Here is a 19,056-nt window from a genome sequence, read left to right as displayed (position 1 = left end):
CGTCTTATCTCTTTGACTCAGCAGGTCTTTCCTGTCTTACGAGTCATCACTCTGCCCCATGTGAGGCGTCCCGCTTTCCGGAAGTGGAAATGGTTCCTCACACAGACCTGTTCGCTCACCGCGAGTGCAGGAAATGCCAGGTGTCCTGCTCCTTCCAAGGTCTCTCCTCGGAATCGATCTTGGACGCATTCCTGATACCGTGGAACGGCCAACTGCATTATGCCTTCCCGCTGTTCCCACTGGTTCGTTACGTCCTGCTCAAATTCCGCAGGGGCGGAGCGTGCGTCATCATGATCACTCCAGAGTGGTCCAGGCAGCACTGACATACCACGTTGCTCGGCCTGTCAGCCCAGACCTCATCACTCAGGGCAATGACAGGCTTCGTCACTCGGACCTGCAGCCTCTTCGCCTCACGGTGGCTCCTGCGTACCTGAGTTGGGGTGACAGGCAGCCTTCCACCTGGTCAACGTACCGAGCCAGGTGGAAGCGTTTCCTTTACAGCTGCAGTACGCTCGATCTTGCTCCTGCTGAGGTCTCGATCCCCTCTTTCTGGCCTGCCTCTGGCCTTTAGCGGCAGGATCTGGCGGTATCATCGCTGAGGATACGCTCAGCAGCCGTCCCTACCTTCCAGCAGGCTAAGATGGACGTTCAGTGTCCCACGCTCTATGGGTTCGAGGTCCCTCAAGGGCTTGGAGCGCTTGCACCCTCGGGTGCGCCGCCCAGCCCCGCCCTGGGGCCTCAACCTAGTCTTAGCCAGACGGGTCTCTGAGATCAGAGCTCTTACGAAGGTTCCACAAAGACAAGGTGCAGTTGTGACCGCACCCGGCTTTCCTCCCTAAGGTGTTTTGGCCTTTCATGTTACCACAGCTCAACGCAATGGGCATAACCTTTGCACTCCTTGGACATCTGTGGAGTGCTCGCATTATCTTGTGCTGACAGAATCATTTCCTAAGGTGCCCCAGCTCTGCCCCGGTAGCGGGCCAAAGGGAGGGCTTGCTTGTTTTCCTCTCAGAGGATCTCATCTTGGGTGATGGCGGACATCCCCACTTGTTCTGATTTGGCTCATATTTCACCAAGCCACATCACCGTGCATTCTACCAGGGCTCAGGCTTCATCTGCCGCCTTGCTGGCTCGTGTTTCTACCCACGAGACCTGTCGCGAAGCTCCATTGGTCCTCGGTCCTTACCTTTGCTTCGCAGTATGCCCTGGTTCAGCAGTCAAGGGAGGCTGTAGCCTCTGGCTCGGCAGTTTTATTCTGCCATATTTCACTCCGACCCCACCGCCTTTGTAAGGCTTGGGATTCACCTAACTGGAATGGATATGAGCAATCACTCGAAGAAGAAAAGACGGTTACTCACCTTTGTAACTGTTGTTCTTCGAGATGTGTTGCTCATATCCATTCCGCACCCGCCCTCCTTCCCCACTGTCGGAGTAGCCGGCAAGAAGGAACTGAGGAGCGGGTGGGCCGGCAGGAGTATATATGGAGCGCCATGGTGGCGCCACTCTAGGGGGCGACCTGCCGGCCCACTGAGTGGCTAGGGTAAAAGTTTTCCGACGAATGTGCACGCGCGGCGCGTACACCTAACTGGAATGGATATGAGCAACACATCTCGAAGAACAACAGTTACAAAGGTGAGTAACCGTCTTTTAGAGGAGCATCCAGTCCATAAATGATTTTAAACTTACTTTATTTCCCATTATTTCCATTCCCCCCAAATCTAATCTCATTAGCTCCTTGTCTGCTGTAAGGTTCCAACAGCTACCATGGGACTGTGCTAGAGCGTGGAGCCAGTCTGTAAGGAGCAGGTAGGTGTTGGGTTCCAGTATTCAGCAAGTGGTATCATTTTGAAAAGTTTCTTGATATTGTTTTGTATTCTTTGGGATATAAATATAATAAATCTTTTCCAAAGCATGCTTATTCTTTAGTCCTTCGTAAACTGGCTTCATTCTCCAGTGAAGTTCCTTAGTAGCAGGATTCCATGATGTTTGCTGAGATGTCACAGTGAACTGGAAACCATCAAATCTGAGCTTAATGTGTGTTGGAATTATTATTATTTATGTAGGGGATATTACCATGACACTAATTTAACTGCAGATTCCTTTATTAAATCCAAAGGCTGATCATATTTATACAATTGCTCTAAACATGCCTAAAAAGCCTGAATAATAAGCAATTTACTACATCCAAATAGTAACAAAACATTTATAAGCATTTGATCAAAATATTTACAGATGGGCTAAACCCAGGAGTATTAGACCCAGTTTAGTCAGTCAGGCATTGTCAATGACACTTCAGAAGTTCACACTTTTGTACCCTTTTCATAAACCAGTGATGGCAATGCATGTTACTAACTTAGCTAAAAACCATGTTGGGGCCAGTTTGGGGTCATTGCTGGTTCAATGTGCACAGTTTTTTCTTATTATTAACTATCTATATAATAACTGGGGTTTCTTCTTCCATTTATCTTTAGTTACCTTTCAGGCCTAGCTTTTCCAGTTAAGCCATATTATTTCAAGGCCTTCTCACAACTGCTAGCAAAATCAGCATTGTACACACAAATTATGAAGCATTTTTTCATTTAACTATGCTAATTCAATCCTATTCTAGCCTACAGCGTGGGGGAAGTAAGGCAAGTTAAAAATCATTTATGTACTGATTGCCCCCTCTTACCCATGGTTTTTAGTGCATTTGGTGTCTAAAAGTTAACTTGGTTTATTTTTTAAAACTGTGTGCATGTATATGGGTTTATAAATTACAGTATGTCAATTTGTGTGTGTGTGTAGCTAATGTATTTGCAAGTTACTTTTATATTTCTACATATATTAGTTAATGTAAGACTGGGTCTTTCGATTTGTTAACTTTTCAGCTGGAGTTTTAAAAGTTGCTAAAGTTGATGTGTTTGCTCCCCACATTTCATTGAGGAAAAAGGGTATGTTAGGCCTTGTCTATGTGATAAAGTTGCACCAGTTGAAGTTGAATAGGTATACCTGTTTATGTTAAACTGGTGCAAACCCCTGCATGGACATTCTTATTTTGTTAAAAGGTTGGCTTATTTTGGTTTAGTTAAAACTGATTACTTACTTAATTTAAACTAACTCAAAATAAGCCTGGCTTAAACAGAAATAAATGTGTCTACTTCAAATAAATTGGTTTAAAAATCACATCTTTAGTTAAACTGGCTCAACTTTCTCATGTAAAAACAAGTCCTCAGTTACTTAGTGAGAAAGTCAGTTGAAGTTCAATTTCCATAATTCTGACAAGCATCAGTTGTCAGATAGGTCTGCTGGTTTGTATGTTGTTTTTGTAATGACAGCCAAGGAGTAGCATGGCTGAACACATTAGTTTCACTGATCTTAATTAAATCTCTGCAAATGTTTAGCCTGAATATTGGGTTTGTCACTAATGTTGCCAGCTAGTTCTTCCAGTCCTGTTGTAAAGGTTTGGGGCAAATATGGGTCATTTTCACAATTTTTGGTGAAAATTAAGATAATCTAAGTGGCTTTGCCAGTTTCCCTCAGAAAACCTAATCAAAACCCTCCAATTTAAGTCTGTTTGGATTTTGAGCTGCTGCATTCATTTGATTTCCAAACTTAAAGCAAAACGCAGTATGTCAACCCATACACATTGAAAGCACAGCTCTGACTTTAATGCTCTCAGACTATATTATGACAGTCTTTCCTTACTAAATGCATACACAACTCATTTTTAAAGAAAAGTGCTTCTAGCTATGTGTTTTGTTGTATTTCAGTTCCTTGGGTTTTTGATTTAGGTAAAACGAGCTATTTCACTCTTGTTTATATCTTGTTTTGTTATTCTTGATTCACTATACTGTTAATTTTCCGGTATTTTTAATAGAAAGAGAGACCTGATGGCACGCACTTATAAATATATGAAAATCTCTATGAAGTAACTTGATATAAGTAGTTAATTGTAGGTTTTGTCTCACTTTACAGGACAAATTTAGAGTTGACTGTTGTAAGTTAATGTCCAGTCAATTTATTCTGCTCATGCCCTGAAGAGTAATAGTGTGCTTATGATCAGAATTTCTCAAATGTTGGCAGAAAGAGCTTGACAAGTAAAGAAAAGATATTGTCTGAAATTATAAGAATTTTGGAAAAAATAGCAATATATATTATGAAAGTACCATTTTTAACACAAATTTATCACTTTCCTTTGCAGTACGTGTCCTACCATTAACTGGAATACTGGTTCTCCCATATCTCTCATGCAGTGGTAAAAATATATATATACTTTAGGATCTCCTGCTATTAAAAAAAAAAATTGATGGATAGTAACAGCTTTGCATGTCGTCACTGGTACACAAATTAATATGTAGAACATGTACTAACTCCACAAAAGCTGAAGTACACACACCGCTAATTGCAGGTCTCTTACAATTATTTTAACTTACCACAGAATATTTTTAATTGCTGCATAGATAAATATTTTAAGGCTGGAAAATTTAATTTTAAATTACATATTCTATTAAATGTTTTCTAATTTATCTTGTGTAACTTTATGCTGTCCTGAGTTTTGATAGTTACGGGGCAGATAAAAATATTACTATCAGTACGGGTTGAACCTCTCTAATTCGGCACTCCCTGGTCCGGCAGCATCTGCGATCTGGCATAGGTGCTGACTCCGTGGGTGCTCCAGGGCACCTGTGGGGAAAAATTAGTGGATGTGGAGCGTCCATCAGCGCCAACTTCCCCCCTCTGCTCTCCTGCCCCTAAGCCTTTGGCGCACAAGCAGCCCCACGCTTACTAATTCCTCCTCCTCCCTCCCAGTGCTTCCAGAGTGCCGCGAACAGATACTTCGCAGCATTCAAGCTCTGGGAGTGAGGGGGAGGACCTGGGACCAGCATCGGAGCCCCCGGGGCAGGAACTGGCGGCCAGGATCCTGGGTGGCAGGGGGGATCGCAGGTGGGGGATCACACTGGGTGCAAAGCCTGGGGGTGCTGCAGCACCTCCCACAGCCCTACTTTCCCACACCTGTGGAGACCCGCTGGCACTCTGCATTGACCTGTGATTTGGCATATTCTCTGATTTGGCACCAGTCAGGTCCCAAGAGTGCCATATTAGAGTGGTTCAACCTGTACTGAACCTATCGTTACAGACTTTAGTATCATTCCATCACCTGTTTCAGTAATAAATTATAGATTTCAGTTCATTTTTTCCTCAAAAGTGTTTCCTGAAAATCCAACCATTTTCCTTTCTGTCATTCTGAAACTAGCTATTGCCCTGAATATATTTTAGATGATTTTCCCGAGATTCCGTAGTTTCTTTTCAGGAAAATATCTTGGTAAATGTTACCCACTACTTTCCTAAAAGAAAAGTGTGTTGTTTAGTGATGAGAGCAGGAGAGTGGTTGGGTTTCTTGGCATTGGGAAAGTCACTGAGTATTATTATTATTTATTTGTATTACTGTAACAGCTAGGAGCCCTAGTCATAGATTAGGGCCCCCATTGTGTTAGCTGCTGTACAAACAGAACAAAAAGGCAGTCCCTGCCCCCAAAGAGTTTACAGCTTAAGTATGAGATGAGACCACAAATGACTACACACAGGGAATAAAAAGGAAACAATGAGACAGAACTGGTCAGTATGATAAGCAGTTGTCTCTGCAAACCAACAATGTAACCGTTTTTTAGGCAAAACTTCTCTGTGTCTGTTTATGCCATCTGTGGCAAATTGCCGGCACTATTATGATGCGTCTCGCGCTTTCTCTTCTTTGGGGGGGGGGTTCACGGCGTCATTTCTTGCCCCTGAATTGGAATATTAATGGCCCCACTAGTGTCCTTGAAGGGAGTGGAGAGGGAGGGACCTGGGCCCGCCCTGTACTCCAGGTTCCAGCCCAGGGGCCCTGAGGATAGTGGTGAACCACTTAAACTGGCGGCTCCTTCCCCTGGGCTACTTCCCTCTCCTGCCCTTCAACTTGTGGGGGGGCTTCCTGCCGTCCCTCTGCACAAGTCAGGTGCCCCTTACCTAGGGTCTTGGACTTCTTAGCCCACCGCAACACTCCTCCAAACTTTCCTCTGCTTCTCTTCAAACTGTTCTCTGCTCCAATACCAATCCTTTCTGCTCCAACTCCCACACTGTCTGATTGAAGCAGGGGTTTTTGTCATGTGACTGACTGCAGGTGATCTAATTGGCTTCAGGTGCTCTAGTTAATCTATAGCAAACTTTCTTCCCCTTACAGGGATTAAGGCTCTCTTCTGACACTCTCCTGCTGCCCTCTGGCCATGCTGTATCACACATCTATAAAATGGGTATAATGCTACCTACCTCAGAATGTATGTTGCAAGTCTTAAAATTTGCAAAGTGATTTGAAATCCTTCTACTGAAAGGAGTTGTATTTTAATTATTGCTATTGTACCATTCATAAGTTTCACATGTTAGAATGTGAACCTTTGAAAACTATAGAATTATAAAGTTTTAAACTCTTTCTGTGGTATCTATAGACATGTTAGTAGGGTTGGTAGTAGGAAGGTCCCACCTGCTGACCTGTTTTTTCACAGTTGCTATCTAGTCACCCTACATGTTAGTATCATGAGGTATTAAAAATGTATACACTCTATCTCAGTTTTAGTCACAAGTTTTTTCTATTTAATTTTATCTTTTGGCTGTTGAAATATTTATTCTTAGTCAAGCTCTTGTTTTATGTAAAAGAGAGAGATCATACTCAGTTTACTTCCACTTGAGTTTGAAGCTTTATGTTGCCTTAATTTAAATGAGAGTATACAGTGCCAATTCAGGATATTTTCACCATTTTTGGAATGAAGCTTGGATTGTTTGTACTGTAGTTCAGCTGGAAGGAAACTTCTGATTAGTGACTGATAAAGATGGTATGCGCTTCCATCAGTTGGTCACTAAGGAGTTATGGGGTAAAACTGTAATAACTTCAGTGGTTTGCATTTATCAGATCCATGGGTCAGCACATGTAGCTCCAAAGTGGAGATTTCAAATAACTACCTCTTTTCTTCTGTCCTTGTGTAGAAAACAAGTATGTTGTATTAACTGTGACTTTAGAATAGTGTTAGCAGCAGCACAATGAGTACTGAAGTCCTTTTACGGTTACATTTTGAGCTGCTGTTGGTTTGTAGCACTTCACACAGGGCCGGTGCAACCCATTAGGCGACACAGCAGTCGCCTAGGGCACTAGCATTTGGGGGGGTGGCATTTCAGGTCCTTCGGCGGCGACTGTGGCGGCCGGATCTTTGGCCGCCTCGGTCATCGTTGGCATTTAGGCGGAGGGACCTGGGGCAGGGGGTGTGGGAAGGGCTGACTGCAGCAAGTAAGGGGGGGTGCGGCACACAGGGGAACCAGTCCCCATCCCAGCTTACCTCTGCTCTGCCTCCTCCTCTGAGCACGCCGCCCCGCTCTGCTTCTCTCCCTCCCAGGCTTGTGGCGCCAAACAGCTGATTGGCGCCGCAACCCTGGGAAGTGGGAGAAGTGGAGGGGCAATGGCATGCTCGGGGAGGAGGCGGAGCAGAGGTGAGCTGGGGCAGGGAGCTGCCTGGGGGGTGGGCACCTCAGGCCGGAGGGGGGGTGGGCAGCTGCCACCGGACTCGGGGGATGTGTGTGCAAGGTTGTCATTCCGCCTAGGGCGCGAAACATCCGTGCACCTGCCCTGACTTCACACAATCATTCATAAAAAAAAATAAAATGAAGAGCTTTTGTGTTGCATAAATCTACAGGATCCCCAATCCAGATTTATAGCACCAAAGCTGTCTATATTTTAGCTTTTTTAATAATGAAATTTTAAAAGATACAGAAATTCATAGACTATCAGGGTTGGAAGGGACCTCAGGAGGTCATCTAGTCTAACCCCCTCCTTAAAGCAGGACCAATACCCAGACAGATTTTTGCCCTAGATCCCTAAATGGTCCCCTCAAGGATTGAATGTACAACTCTGGGTTTAGCAGGCCAGTGCTCAGACCACTGAGCTATCTCTTCCTCCCCCCAATAATGTGAAATTATTCACATAGAAACTATATGATAAAATCAGTATAGAAGAAGTGCATTAATTTTCACTAATGTCTGGGAGACTTGCAAATTACTGAATTGGTGAATAAGTTAAACAAAAATAGCAAGGATAATTCATTGCAAAATTTATAGTGATTTGTTCACACATTTGATGTGTAATTTGATTCGTATTATTTTTACATACACGTTTTGCAGTACACTTGTAAAAGTAACATAGTCTTCATAATATTCACTCAGAGCTCTGTATTTTCTGATGGAGGAAACAGCATTGCTTGTGTGCAAATTATGGGGTATATATATTAGCAAACTGCAAACTAGCAACGTTCTACTCTGTGACTTAAACAAGAGACCATATTATTATTTAAATCATAAGTAATATTCATTGGATATGTAGGCAGGTTTTGAATGGAGGAATGATTAAATGTTCTTAGATAGATGATATCTTTAATGTCTAAACCAATAAGTGCTATGTGGGAAGATCCCTGCATCTGAACAGAGTCTCGGACTAGTAGAGCTATCCAGCCAAAGGCCCATGCAGAGCTCATTTCAGGATCATGGCCCAAAAATGTATTATTACTTTATTAGCTGCAATAGTATTTTGAGCCTTCTAAACAAATTCCAGTGTACTACTATATATGTTTATAATGAGGTTTTGTAATGTCTGTTTCTTATCCACTAGGTTTAATACTTTGTCATGCACTATATATTTAATCCACACAAAAACAATGGCAATTAACAATAGAAAAATGAATTTATTTTGGAAACCTGTATCTCAGCATTTAAGGAAAGTTTGCGAAAGGGAAAAAAATTGTAAAAACCTTGTTAGTCACATTAGCTATGATACGAATCTCTGAATCTACAATACTGACAGCATGCTAAAAGATTTAGTTTGTTGTTTCATTGTGGTATGGAGATTTTATAAACAGTAATTCTTAAACCCTAATTGAAGTACTTTATCTTCAATAAATAGTTTATAAAGATTTAAAACATTTTCTGCTGTTTTTAACGATGCCTAAAATTATAAATCCTGTAGTGATTCACCTTATGTGAATGTACATTTTAAAATACATGTATGTTATTTATTGTCAAATTCCATACTGTCCTGTTACAATTAAAATGGCTAAAGGTGATGGGTATGTCATTAATCTCAACAGTGTTTTGGCATGGCTTATTTTTGTTTTCAGTCCTTTGCTCCATTTTACTATATTCTGATTTTTAATTCTTTGGTGATATTTTGATGTTACACATTCTGTATTGGTAAGATGATTTTTTGTTCATTTTACAGGTCCACCTTCAACCCTTCCTCTAAGCACTCAACCCTCCAGTGGCAGCTCCACACTTTCCAAGAAGAGACCACCTCCCCCACCGCCTGGACATAAAAGAACCCTCTCTGACCCACCAAGCCCACTACCTCATGGACCCCAGAATAAGGGCCCAATTCCTTGGGGTGAGTTGTAGAAATGCAAAATAAAACAAAACTTCAGATGGGTGGTGTATGTTACTTGCTTCTCTTAGTCAGTGCTATCTTTCCATTGTTGGTATTGCTGCTATATTTTGTGGAATTTCAGAACAATTCCATCCTCAAATGAATTCCCAGGCTCTCTGTGATGTTGCCTGTACCATTCCAGAGTCTTGCAGGGTTTACATCTTTCTGCCAGTAGAAGGAGGTGAAAAACAGACTAAGTATTTGTATAACAGGATACTTTACTGAGAGAAACTTTATAGAAACATTTATTACAGACCTGTCCAGATAGTTCCTTTCTTTTCATAGTAAAGACTAACTAGCCCAGTCAATCTTCTGCTTCTATTTGTAAATCCTGCCTACTCCTGATAGCTGACACTCTTAGAGGAATTCCTTTGTCATGATAAAGACAAATTTTTCAGAGGGAAAGCTGCCACCTTTCATAAAATGAGTCCCAGCCTACCACATTCTTCTTTAGCCTAAGTCCAGGTCTATAATGCAGACCTATATCGGTATCATTACATTGCTCAAGGGTGTGAAAAATCCACACCTCTGAGCGACATAGTTATACTGACCTAACCCTCATCCCCTCCCTAGTAGACGGCACTATGTATATAGCTACCTCCTCTCATGGAGGTGGATTAACTATGCTGACAAGAGAAGCTCTCCTGTTGGCATAGTAGCATGTTCACTAAAGCACTTCAGAGGTGCACCAGCAGCATGTACAGTTTGTGAAGAGGAGCGCTTAGAAAAAATGAGGGGAGGAATTGGTGTAAAGCAAAATGCTATGGTTCCCCCTTTTCAACCAGATCGGCTAGTCAGAGTTTGACTTTGACTAGTAGAAATTGATAGTCTTCCATTTTCTTTCATGTAATCTTGTTTACTTATGTGAAACGTACAAAGTCTCTGTTTCTCCGAACTCAGGAGGAATCAAGAACAAGAGGAGCAGTTTCTTACGTTACAACCTCTTTTGCTAACAGACCCAAAAGCTCACTCCCTTGCTTTTGCCAGTGTCATGCTCTGTTCGCCGGCTACTGCTGGGCTTTCTTGTTTTTTTTTCCCTCTGCGTCTCTCTCTGTCTAGTCTGTTTTAAGTTTCTCTGTGTTCTGCCTACATACACATAGACCACAAACAATACTCAGCAAAACTCTCTGCCCATACAGTCCAAATTCCTGGGCAGATTCACACCTGCTTTTGTTTGTTTTTGTTTTTATTATAGGTAAACAAGCATGTATGCAACAGACAATAAATCAAACCTCATTTCATATTTTGATCAACCATTTAAAAGAGTCTGTAGACATTACCAACAGATACTAGTGAAAGTGTTTGGCACTGATGATACATTGAGTCAGTGGTTTTAAAAAAAAAAAAATCTGTACCAAGAGAGATGTTTCAGTCCAATGGCCACTGAACAAAAAATGCCTTTTCCAGTCAACACCATTTCATCTTAGATGGGAGGCTTCAGATTAACTTATCCTGACAGTTATATTGATTGAAGGATGTGTTCACACCCACTCTGGAAGAGGTTTGTGATTGATGCGATATCTGTAAGCATAATGCTATGTGCAGTAAACATTTGATACTGCTGCAAGTAAATACAGATTGATGTATTTTTCTGGGGTATTTCCAAGTGACTATCACAGATGTCCCAAATTTTTTTTGTGCCAAATCTAGCTTTTTGGACACAATGCATCTCAGGCTCATGTGATTTTACTCTGCACTGAGTCCAGCTGGCAGGACTTCCCTAAGCCCCCTTAACTTTAGGATTTAGGTTCAAAAAATGTTTAGTGGGTCACTCACACTTTACTCAGATTGCTATGGCTGTCCTATTCTAAAGCTAAAATCTCTGACAAACATAAAAGCCATATAATTAGTCCAGTCAGCAACCTTTGGGCTTACTAGATCCCATCTGATTCCTGTACTGATTTGTCAGTCATCTGTATTTGAGACTCAAGTCAGATTCCAGTATGAGAGATGAAAAAGCCCAATGAAAGTGAAAGTTGCTATCTAAAGAAGAAAATATTCACCTCTTTGTTACATTCATCATACCTCTACTTTCTTAAAAACTTAAGAAGTGAAGAGAGGCTTTGCAGCATGCCCTGAAGCATGTCCTGCGGCTATTTCAGGACAAAGTGGGGAGTGCATTCATAGATTGAAAGGCCATAAGGGGCCATTCTGATCATCTAGTCTGACTGCCTGTATTACACAGGCCATAGAACTTCCCCATAATAATTTCTAAATCATATCTTTTAGAAAAACATCTGATCTTGATTTAAAAATTGTCAGTGATGGAGAATCCATCACAGCCTTTGGTAAATTGTTCCAATTAGTAATTATTCTCACTGTTAAAAATTTACACTTTATTTCCGATCTCAATTTGTTTAACTTCAACTTCCAGCCATTGGATTGTATTATACCTTTCTCTGCTAGATTAAAGTACCCATTTTTAAATATTTGTTCCTCGTGTAGATGCTTATAGACTGTTATCAAGTCACCCCTTAACCTTCTCTTTGTTAAAATAAATAGATTGAGCTATTTCAGTCTATCATTATAATCATTCTTGTGGCTCTTCTCTGAACCCTCCCCAATTTATCAACATCCTTCTTAATTCTGGACTCTAGGACTGGTGTAGTATTCCAGCAGCAATCGCACCAGTGCCCAATATAGAGATAAGATTATCTTTCTACTTGTGCATACGATTCCCCTGTTTATGCATCCCAGGATCACATTAGCTCTTTGGCCACAGCATCACACAGGGAGTTAATGTTCTGCTGATTATCCTTCAAATCTTTTTCAGTCATTGCTTCCAGGAATAGAGTCATTCCCCCATTTTGTAAGTGTGGTCTACAATTCTTTGTTCCTTGATATATACATTCACAGTTAGCCATATTAAAAGGCATATTGTTTGGTTGCACCCCATTTGCCAAGCAATCCAGATTGCTCTGAATCAGTGACCCATCTTCTTCATTATTTACCACTCCTCCAGTTTGTGTGTCATTGCAAACTTTTATCAGTGATGACTTCATGTTTTCTTTCAGGTCAGTGATAAAAATGTTAAATAGAATAGGGCCAAAAAACGATCCTTCTCGGACCCCACAGGAAACATACCTGTTCAATGACAATTCCCTGTTTATATTTTGAGACAATTTTAGCCAATTTTTAATTCGTTCAATGTGTGCCATGTTAATTTTATATCATTCTAGTTTTGTAATCAAAATGTTGTGTGGTACCAAAATTGAACGCCTTAGAGAAGTCTAAATATGTTATGTCAACACTATTATCGTTATTGACCAAATTTGTAATCTCATCAAAAAAAGATATCAAGTTAGTTTAGTTTAACAGGATCTATTTTCCATAAAATCATGTTGATTTGCATTAATTACATTACCATCTTTTTATTCTTTATTAACTGAGTCCTGTATCAGCTGCTCCATTATTTTGCCCAGGATTGATGTCAGGCTGACAGGCCTGGGTCATCTCCTTTACCTTTTTTAAAAATTGGCACATTACCTTTCTTCCAGTCTTGTGGAACTTCCTCAGTGCTCCAAGACATATTGAAAATCAACATAATAGTCCTGTGGGCTCCTCAGCCAGCTCTTTTAACCTCTTAGATGCAAGTTAAATGAACCTGCTGATTTAAAAAACATCTAACTTTAGTAGCTTCTGTTACCCTGAGTTTTCAGACCCAAAGCAGTGGTAATTTAACTGTTTCTGTCCAAGTGATGTCAGGAATAAATCAGTGGGGGCACACCTCCTCCATCTGAGACATGATTGATACAAACCAAAATGCTTTTACCTAAAACTACTTTTTAGTTAGGTCTCAAGCGCACGCACGCACGCACGCACGCACGCACGCACACACACACACACACACACACACACACACACACACACACACACATCTCCTGTTCCAGTAAATTCAGAGTATTCCAAACATTTATAGTTACCCAAAAAGTCTGAAATTGTTTCAAGAAATCAGCAGTCAGGCTTCAGGTGGCCCCCTCCTTCTATCTAGCTGCTGAGGAACTTAGGTGTTAGATCCTTTCCCAAGAAAAAGCTTCCTCTGACTGCTCCAAAGAACACTTTCTGCTAAACTTTTTATAAATTTTCTCCAGACAAAGCACATAAATCATAATAGCCCCTAATAGGATAACAATTTCCATAGCAATGGCCAATAAAAATTCAGTATTCTTCTTATCACCAAAGCATTTCTAGTAATAACAAAACTTACATGTCAGAGGCACCTAAAACCAAGGCTGTCAAAACATTCCTTCTCTTTTCCTGGAAGCTTAACTCTTTGTCCCAGCCTCCCATTCTGATTAGCAAAACTGCAAACATGCAGCTGCATGGCCTTGCCTCTCATGGTCCTAAAACTATTTCTAGCTGTGTGATAATTGGGTTTTAGCTGGCAGTGTTTGAACATACAAAATGGAAAGAATGTCAAATTCAGTGGCTACACTTCTTGCTAACATCCTCCAGAGATACTAATGTGTTATCATCATCATATGATGAGACTGTATCATCAGTTTTCCCCAAATACAGAACACAACTATTTACTGAACACTTCTGCCTCTTCTGCATTATTATTAATAATTCTACCATTTCAGTCTAGTAATGGACCAATACGTTGTTAGGATTCTTTTTGTTCCTAATATCAGGGCTTTGGAGCAGAGCCCAGAGCTGGAGCCCGGAGCAGCTGCGGAGCAGTGGAGCTGCAGGTGTTTGCCTGGAGCTGGAGCAGAGCCGGAGTACAGCTCCAAAGCCCTGCCTAATATATTTTAAAAACACCTTCTTATTGTTAATTCTTCTGGACATACATTTCTCCTTATCTTCATTTGCTTCCCTTATCAATTTTCTGCAGTTCCTAATTTTGATTTATATTCATATCTTCCATTTGTTATGTTTTATTTTTTTTATAGCTGCCTTCACTTCCCCAGTAAACCAAAGTCCGGGACCCTCACAAAGAACACACTTAGAGATTTTGGAGCTAGTGAAAAACAAACTAACAAAAAAACTTTTTTTTTAAACTTTCATTACTAGATGGATAGTTCAGTTAACTAATCAGGTTCCTAATTGAACATTATCAGTCAGGAAGTCAGATCCTCTAACTCCGGTTCTGAGTGAAATTACTTCGTAGAACTCAGAAAATTCTTTCTCCTACAACTACAAGCTGGACAGTTTGTCTTCAAGCAGGCAGGTTTCAGCAAAACACAAAACAAAAAAGGATTTTTTATTCATGATATAAAAACCCTTCATTGTCCAACACTTTCTGAGTTACTGTGTCTTGGGGCCCACCTACTCTGACAGTGGAATTTTTATAAATGCTCAGGATTAGCCTAACTCTGCTCTCTTTTGAAGTTAATGGGAATTTCTTTACCATTGACTTCACTGGAAGCTCAATCAGGCTCTTGCTGAATGGTTTTGAAAATCTCAATGTAATCTTCTTATCGAATGTGGAGCTTGCCAAACCAGTTTGCAGTGCAGAGACTGCATCACCATCAAATCTAGTCAGAGGGTAGAGCACATAGTTTCCTTATTTTGTCAAATCTATTTTTAATAAACTTTCCCTTTATTTTTTTAGTAATTTACATTTAACACAGTTCTGTACTGTATTTGCTTTTTTTTTGTTTTTGGTCTCTGCTGCTGCCTGATGGCGTACTTTCGGTCCCAAATGAGATTGTGGTTGACCGGCCAGTTGGTAACTTTGGTGTTCATAACTCTGTATGAAATTTTATTTTCTTTGTGTAGTAAATTCTGTGCTTTCTTCTTCACTTTGATCATTAGATATAACTTCAGTAAATTCACTTTTTGTGGAATGAATTTAACTGAAGTTTTGGTATCGGAATCAAATGATATGAATGAAACACTTTTAATATCACACTTAAGGATCTGTGGGAATAGGGTTATAGTAGGAGGAGTTGATGATAATAATAGGGTCTCTTATACAGAGAAGATACTGTAATTGCAACTGCTCAAGACTTGGAGATTTTAGTGATTATGAAGCCAAGTTTGATATTGAAGGTTCGGATATTCTGACTTCAGTTTTTTCTTCCTCTGCTTACTGGCAGAATTGAGTAAATGCACTGTTTCTTAGAATAATGTAAACAATTCTTACAAAATCAATATTTGTTTTATGAATAAGGGCTAATTCATGATGGCTTTTACAAAATAATGTGTTACTTCCAAAGCAAGATGCCACTTTTTTTTTTGTTTGTTTTTTCCTTGTAGTGCCTTACAACAAAATTGTTGAGGGACAATGTTATGCAGTATTTTTTTCTTGTTTCAGAGACAAAATAAATGCTCTGAAGTAGTTACTATAGTCTGATTTGCTTTTTCTTGCCAGCAGATAGATACTATCAATGACAGTTTTTCAAACACATGGTATGCAGGGGTCAAAATAGGTTATATTAGTGGTCTCTTCTGGTCTTAAACTTCTGAATCTATGAATGAAAAATACTCATTTAAATATACTTACGTTTATGTGGAAAATACTGGGAAAGCTGCATATTTTTGTTTTATATGATGATATCCGCTACCTGTATGTTTCTGTTCTTTTATTCTCCATTTTTAAAAGTCTAAGTAATTTGTATCCCCTTAGGTAATGATTTGGGTCCACCCTCAACTAAGACTGCAAACAAGTTTGAGGGAATGTCTCAGCAGTCAAGGTAAGATTTTATGTATTTGCATATAGTTAAGTTGTACGTGATGTGGCCAATTTATAAACTATGCAAAATGTCATGTTAATTTTCTCAGTATTCCAACTATACAATGCATTCTTGCTCTCAGGCTCTGCCAAACCTCTTGAATCAGTTTGAAACAGCCACGCAGAACTGAAGCTCTGGATGGTACAGACAAAATTATGGCAGCAGATGCTGCTGCTGCTTTCTCTCATCAAAATACCATTGGAACTAGAGAAAGTTGCACTAGGCTGTGATCCAGGAGTTTTATTCTTGTGTCTTTTGCTGACGATAAATAATTTTGTGTACTTCACCACCCTCATTACTGTGCCAGGTCTTGTGCCCCTACCATACACTAACACGAGATTACATAAGTTCACTCTTGGCATAGCTTGGAACAGAACCTGGTTCCCTAATATCACATATATAAGTCTCATTCATTTAACCACATATTTCTCAATCTGACTGATCTATGCATTTGGATGTACTGTCTGTAATATAAGCTACTCTTGCATATATAATCCACTGGTTTGATGCATTATGCATCGATGCAAAAAATAACTCTCTACTAGCTGGAACATAAAAAGATCCTAGAATCATAGAGGATTAGGGTTGGAAGAGACCTCAAGAGGTCATCTCGTCCAACCCCCTTCTCAAAGTAGGACCAACACCAACTAAATCATCCCAGTCAAGGCTTTGTCAAGCTGGACCTTAAAAACCTCTAAGGATGGAGATTCCACCACCTCCCTAGGTAACCCGTTCTAATGCTTCACCACATTCTAGTGAAATAGTTTTTCCTAATATCCAGCCTAGACCTCCCCCACTGCAACCTGAGACCATTGCTTCTTGTTCTGTCATCTCCCACCACTGAGAACAGCCTAGTTCCATCTTCCTCCGTCTTCTTTGGAACCCTCTTTCAGGTAGTCGAAGGCGGCTGTCGAATCCCCCCTCGCTCTTCTCTTCTGCAGACGAAATAACCCCAATTCCCTCAGCCTCTCCTCGTAAGCCATGTGCACCAGCCCCCTAATCATTTCCGTTGCCCTCCACTGGACTCTCTCCAATTTGTCCACATCCTTTCTGTAGTGGGGAGCCCAAAACTGGACGCAGTACTCCAGATGTGGTCTTACTAGTGCTGAATAGAGGGGAATGATTACTTCCCTTGATCTGCTGGCAATGCTCCTACTAATGCAGCCCAATATGCCGTTAGCCTTCTTGGCAACAGGAGCACGCTGTTGATTCATATCCAGCTTCTCGTTCACTGTTATCTCCAGGTCCTTTTCTGCAGAATGGCTGCTTAGCCAATCAGTCCCCAGCCTGTAGCAGTGCATGGGATTCTTCCATCCGAAGTGCAGGACTCTGCACTTGTCCTTGCTGAACCTCATCAGATTTCTTTTGGCCCAATCCTATAATTTGTCTAGGTTACTCTGGGCCCTATCCCTACCCTCCAGCATATCTTCCTCTCCTCCCAAGCTTAGGGTCATCCACAAACTTGCTGAGGGTGCAATCCATCCCATCATCCAGATCATTGACGAAGATGGTGAACAAAACTGGCCCCAGGACCGATCCCTGGGGCACTCTGCTTGGTATCGGCTCCCAACTAGACATTGAGCCGTTGATCACTACCCGTTGAGCCCAACAATCTAGCCAGCTTTCTACCCACCTTGTAGTCCATTTGTCCAATCAATACTTCTTTAACTTGCTGGAAAGAATACTGTGGGAGACCGCATCAAAAGCTTTGCTAAAATCAAGGTATATCACGTCCATCACTTTCCCCGTATCCACAGAGCCAGTTATCCTATCATAGAAGGCAATCAGGTTGGTCAGGCATGACTTGCCCTTGGTGAATCCATGTTGACTGTTCCTGATCACCTTCCTCTCCTCGAAGTGCTTCAAAATGGATTCCTTGAGGACCTGCTCCATGATTTTTCCAAGGACAGAGATAAGGCTGACCTGTAGTTCCCTGGATTCTCCTTCTTCCCTTTTTTAAAGATAGGTACTAGATTTGCCTTTTTCCAATCATCCGGGACCTCGCCCAGTCACCACGAGTTTTCAAAGATAATGGTCAGTGGCTCTACAATCACATCAGCAAACTCCCTCAGCACCCTTGGATGCATTGCATCCGGCCCCATGAACTTGTGCATGTCCAGCTTTTCTAAATAGTCCTTAACCTATTCTTTCACCATAGAGGGCTGCTCTCTTCCTCCCCATACTGTGCTGCCCAGTGCACCCTTCATCTACTGCCAGCCAATGGAGTTGCTCTTTTAGCAAAAGTGATAGAGGATTGAGTTTTGATTGCGAAGCTCCAAGTTCAAACACAGATGACCACTTGTTTTTTGGAGGTGGTTGTCTGATGATTGTTACAATTGCATGTCATTTTTTTTCATTTTTCTTAAAAAAAAACAAAACTACATCTAAAAATCTTTATTCATGTTACAAAATCAAACACTCACAGGTTAAGAAATGCCAGAATTGAGGCTGCCTGTGCGTCAGAAGATTGATTGAATTCTGCTTATTGAAAAATATTCTGACAAGATTCTTACTCAACTGATCATCTGCCCTCATTGTTTTATATTAATCTTTATTGGGGTGTTACTGAATTTTTGCACCTGGATTTTTCTTTTTAGGTGGTGGTGTTTTTTATAACTCCAGTTGGCTTGCTTTTTTCTGTGTGTTCTTCGCCTCCCAGGCAGTTGGAAATAACTACTGCCTCGGGAATGTTTAGTTAAACTCATGGTGGTGCAGGACAGCCACTTGAGAGTGTGGCTTTTTATTTTTTTCCACTTCGCTACCATTGTCCTAAGTTCCATAACACTTAAGAGCTTGTAGAGTTCCTTGAGTCTCATGTTAAGGAGGTTTGACCCAGAAGTGAGAAGCTTGTCAGAATGATAGCTTCAGAAAAGCAGAATAACAGGTCAGTAATTTTCCCTTTTCTTG

General features: G+C 40.9%; 1 protein-coding gene across 6 annotated transcripts in view; it reads left to right on the top strand.

The window, feature by feature from the left end:
* Positions 1-19,056, top strand: part of ASAP1 (ArfGAP with SH3 domain, ankyrin repeat and PH domain 1) — a 376,577-nt gene that overhangs the window by 341,049 nt on the left and 16,472 nt on the right. For 5 of the 6 annotated variants that reach the window (XM_030553834.1, XM_030553836.1, XM_030553832.1 and 2 more), the window contains 2 exons: positions 9,269-9,430; positions 16,044-16,110. In XM_030553834.1, the coding sequence (XP_030409694.1) occupies positions 9,269-9,430; positions 16,044-16,110 (229 nt within the window). Of the gene's footprint in view, positions 1-4,180; positions 4,235-9,268; positions 9,431-16,043; positions 16,111-19,056 lie in introns of all 6 variants that reach the window. The other variant, XM_030553837.1, reaches the window with a different exon arrangement.

The sequence above is a fragment of the Gopherus evgoodei genome, chromosome 2 (genome assembly GCF_007399415.2).
Source record: "Gopherus evgoodei ecotype Sinaloan lineage chromosome 2, rGopEvg1_v1.p, whole genome shotgun sequence".
Classification (NCBI taxonomy): domain Eukaryota; kingdom Metazoa; phylum Chordata; order Testudines; family Testudinidae; genus Gopherus; species Gopherus evgoodei.
The sequence above is the reverse complement of the archived record's forward strand: the minus strand, read 5'-3'. Positions and strand labels throughout refer to the sequence as shown.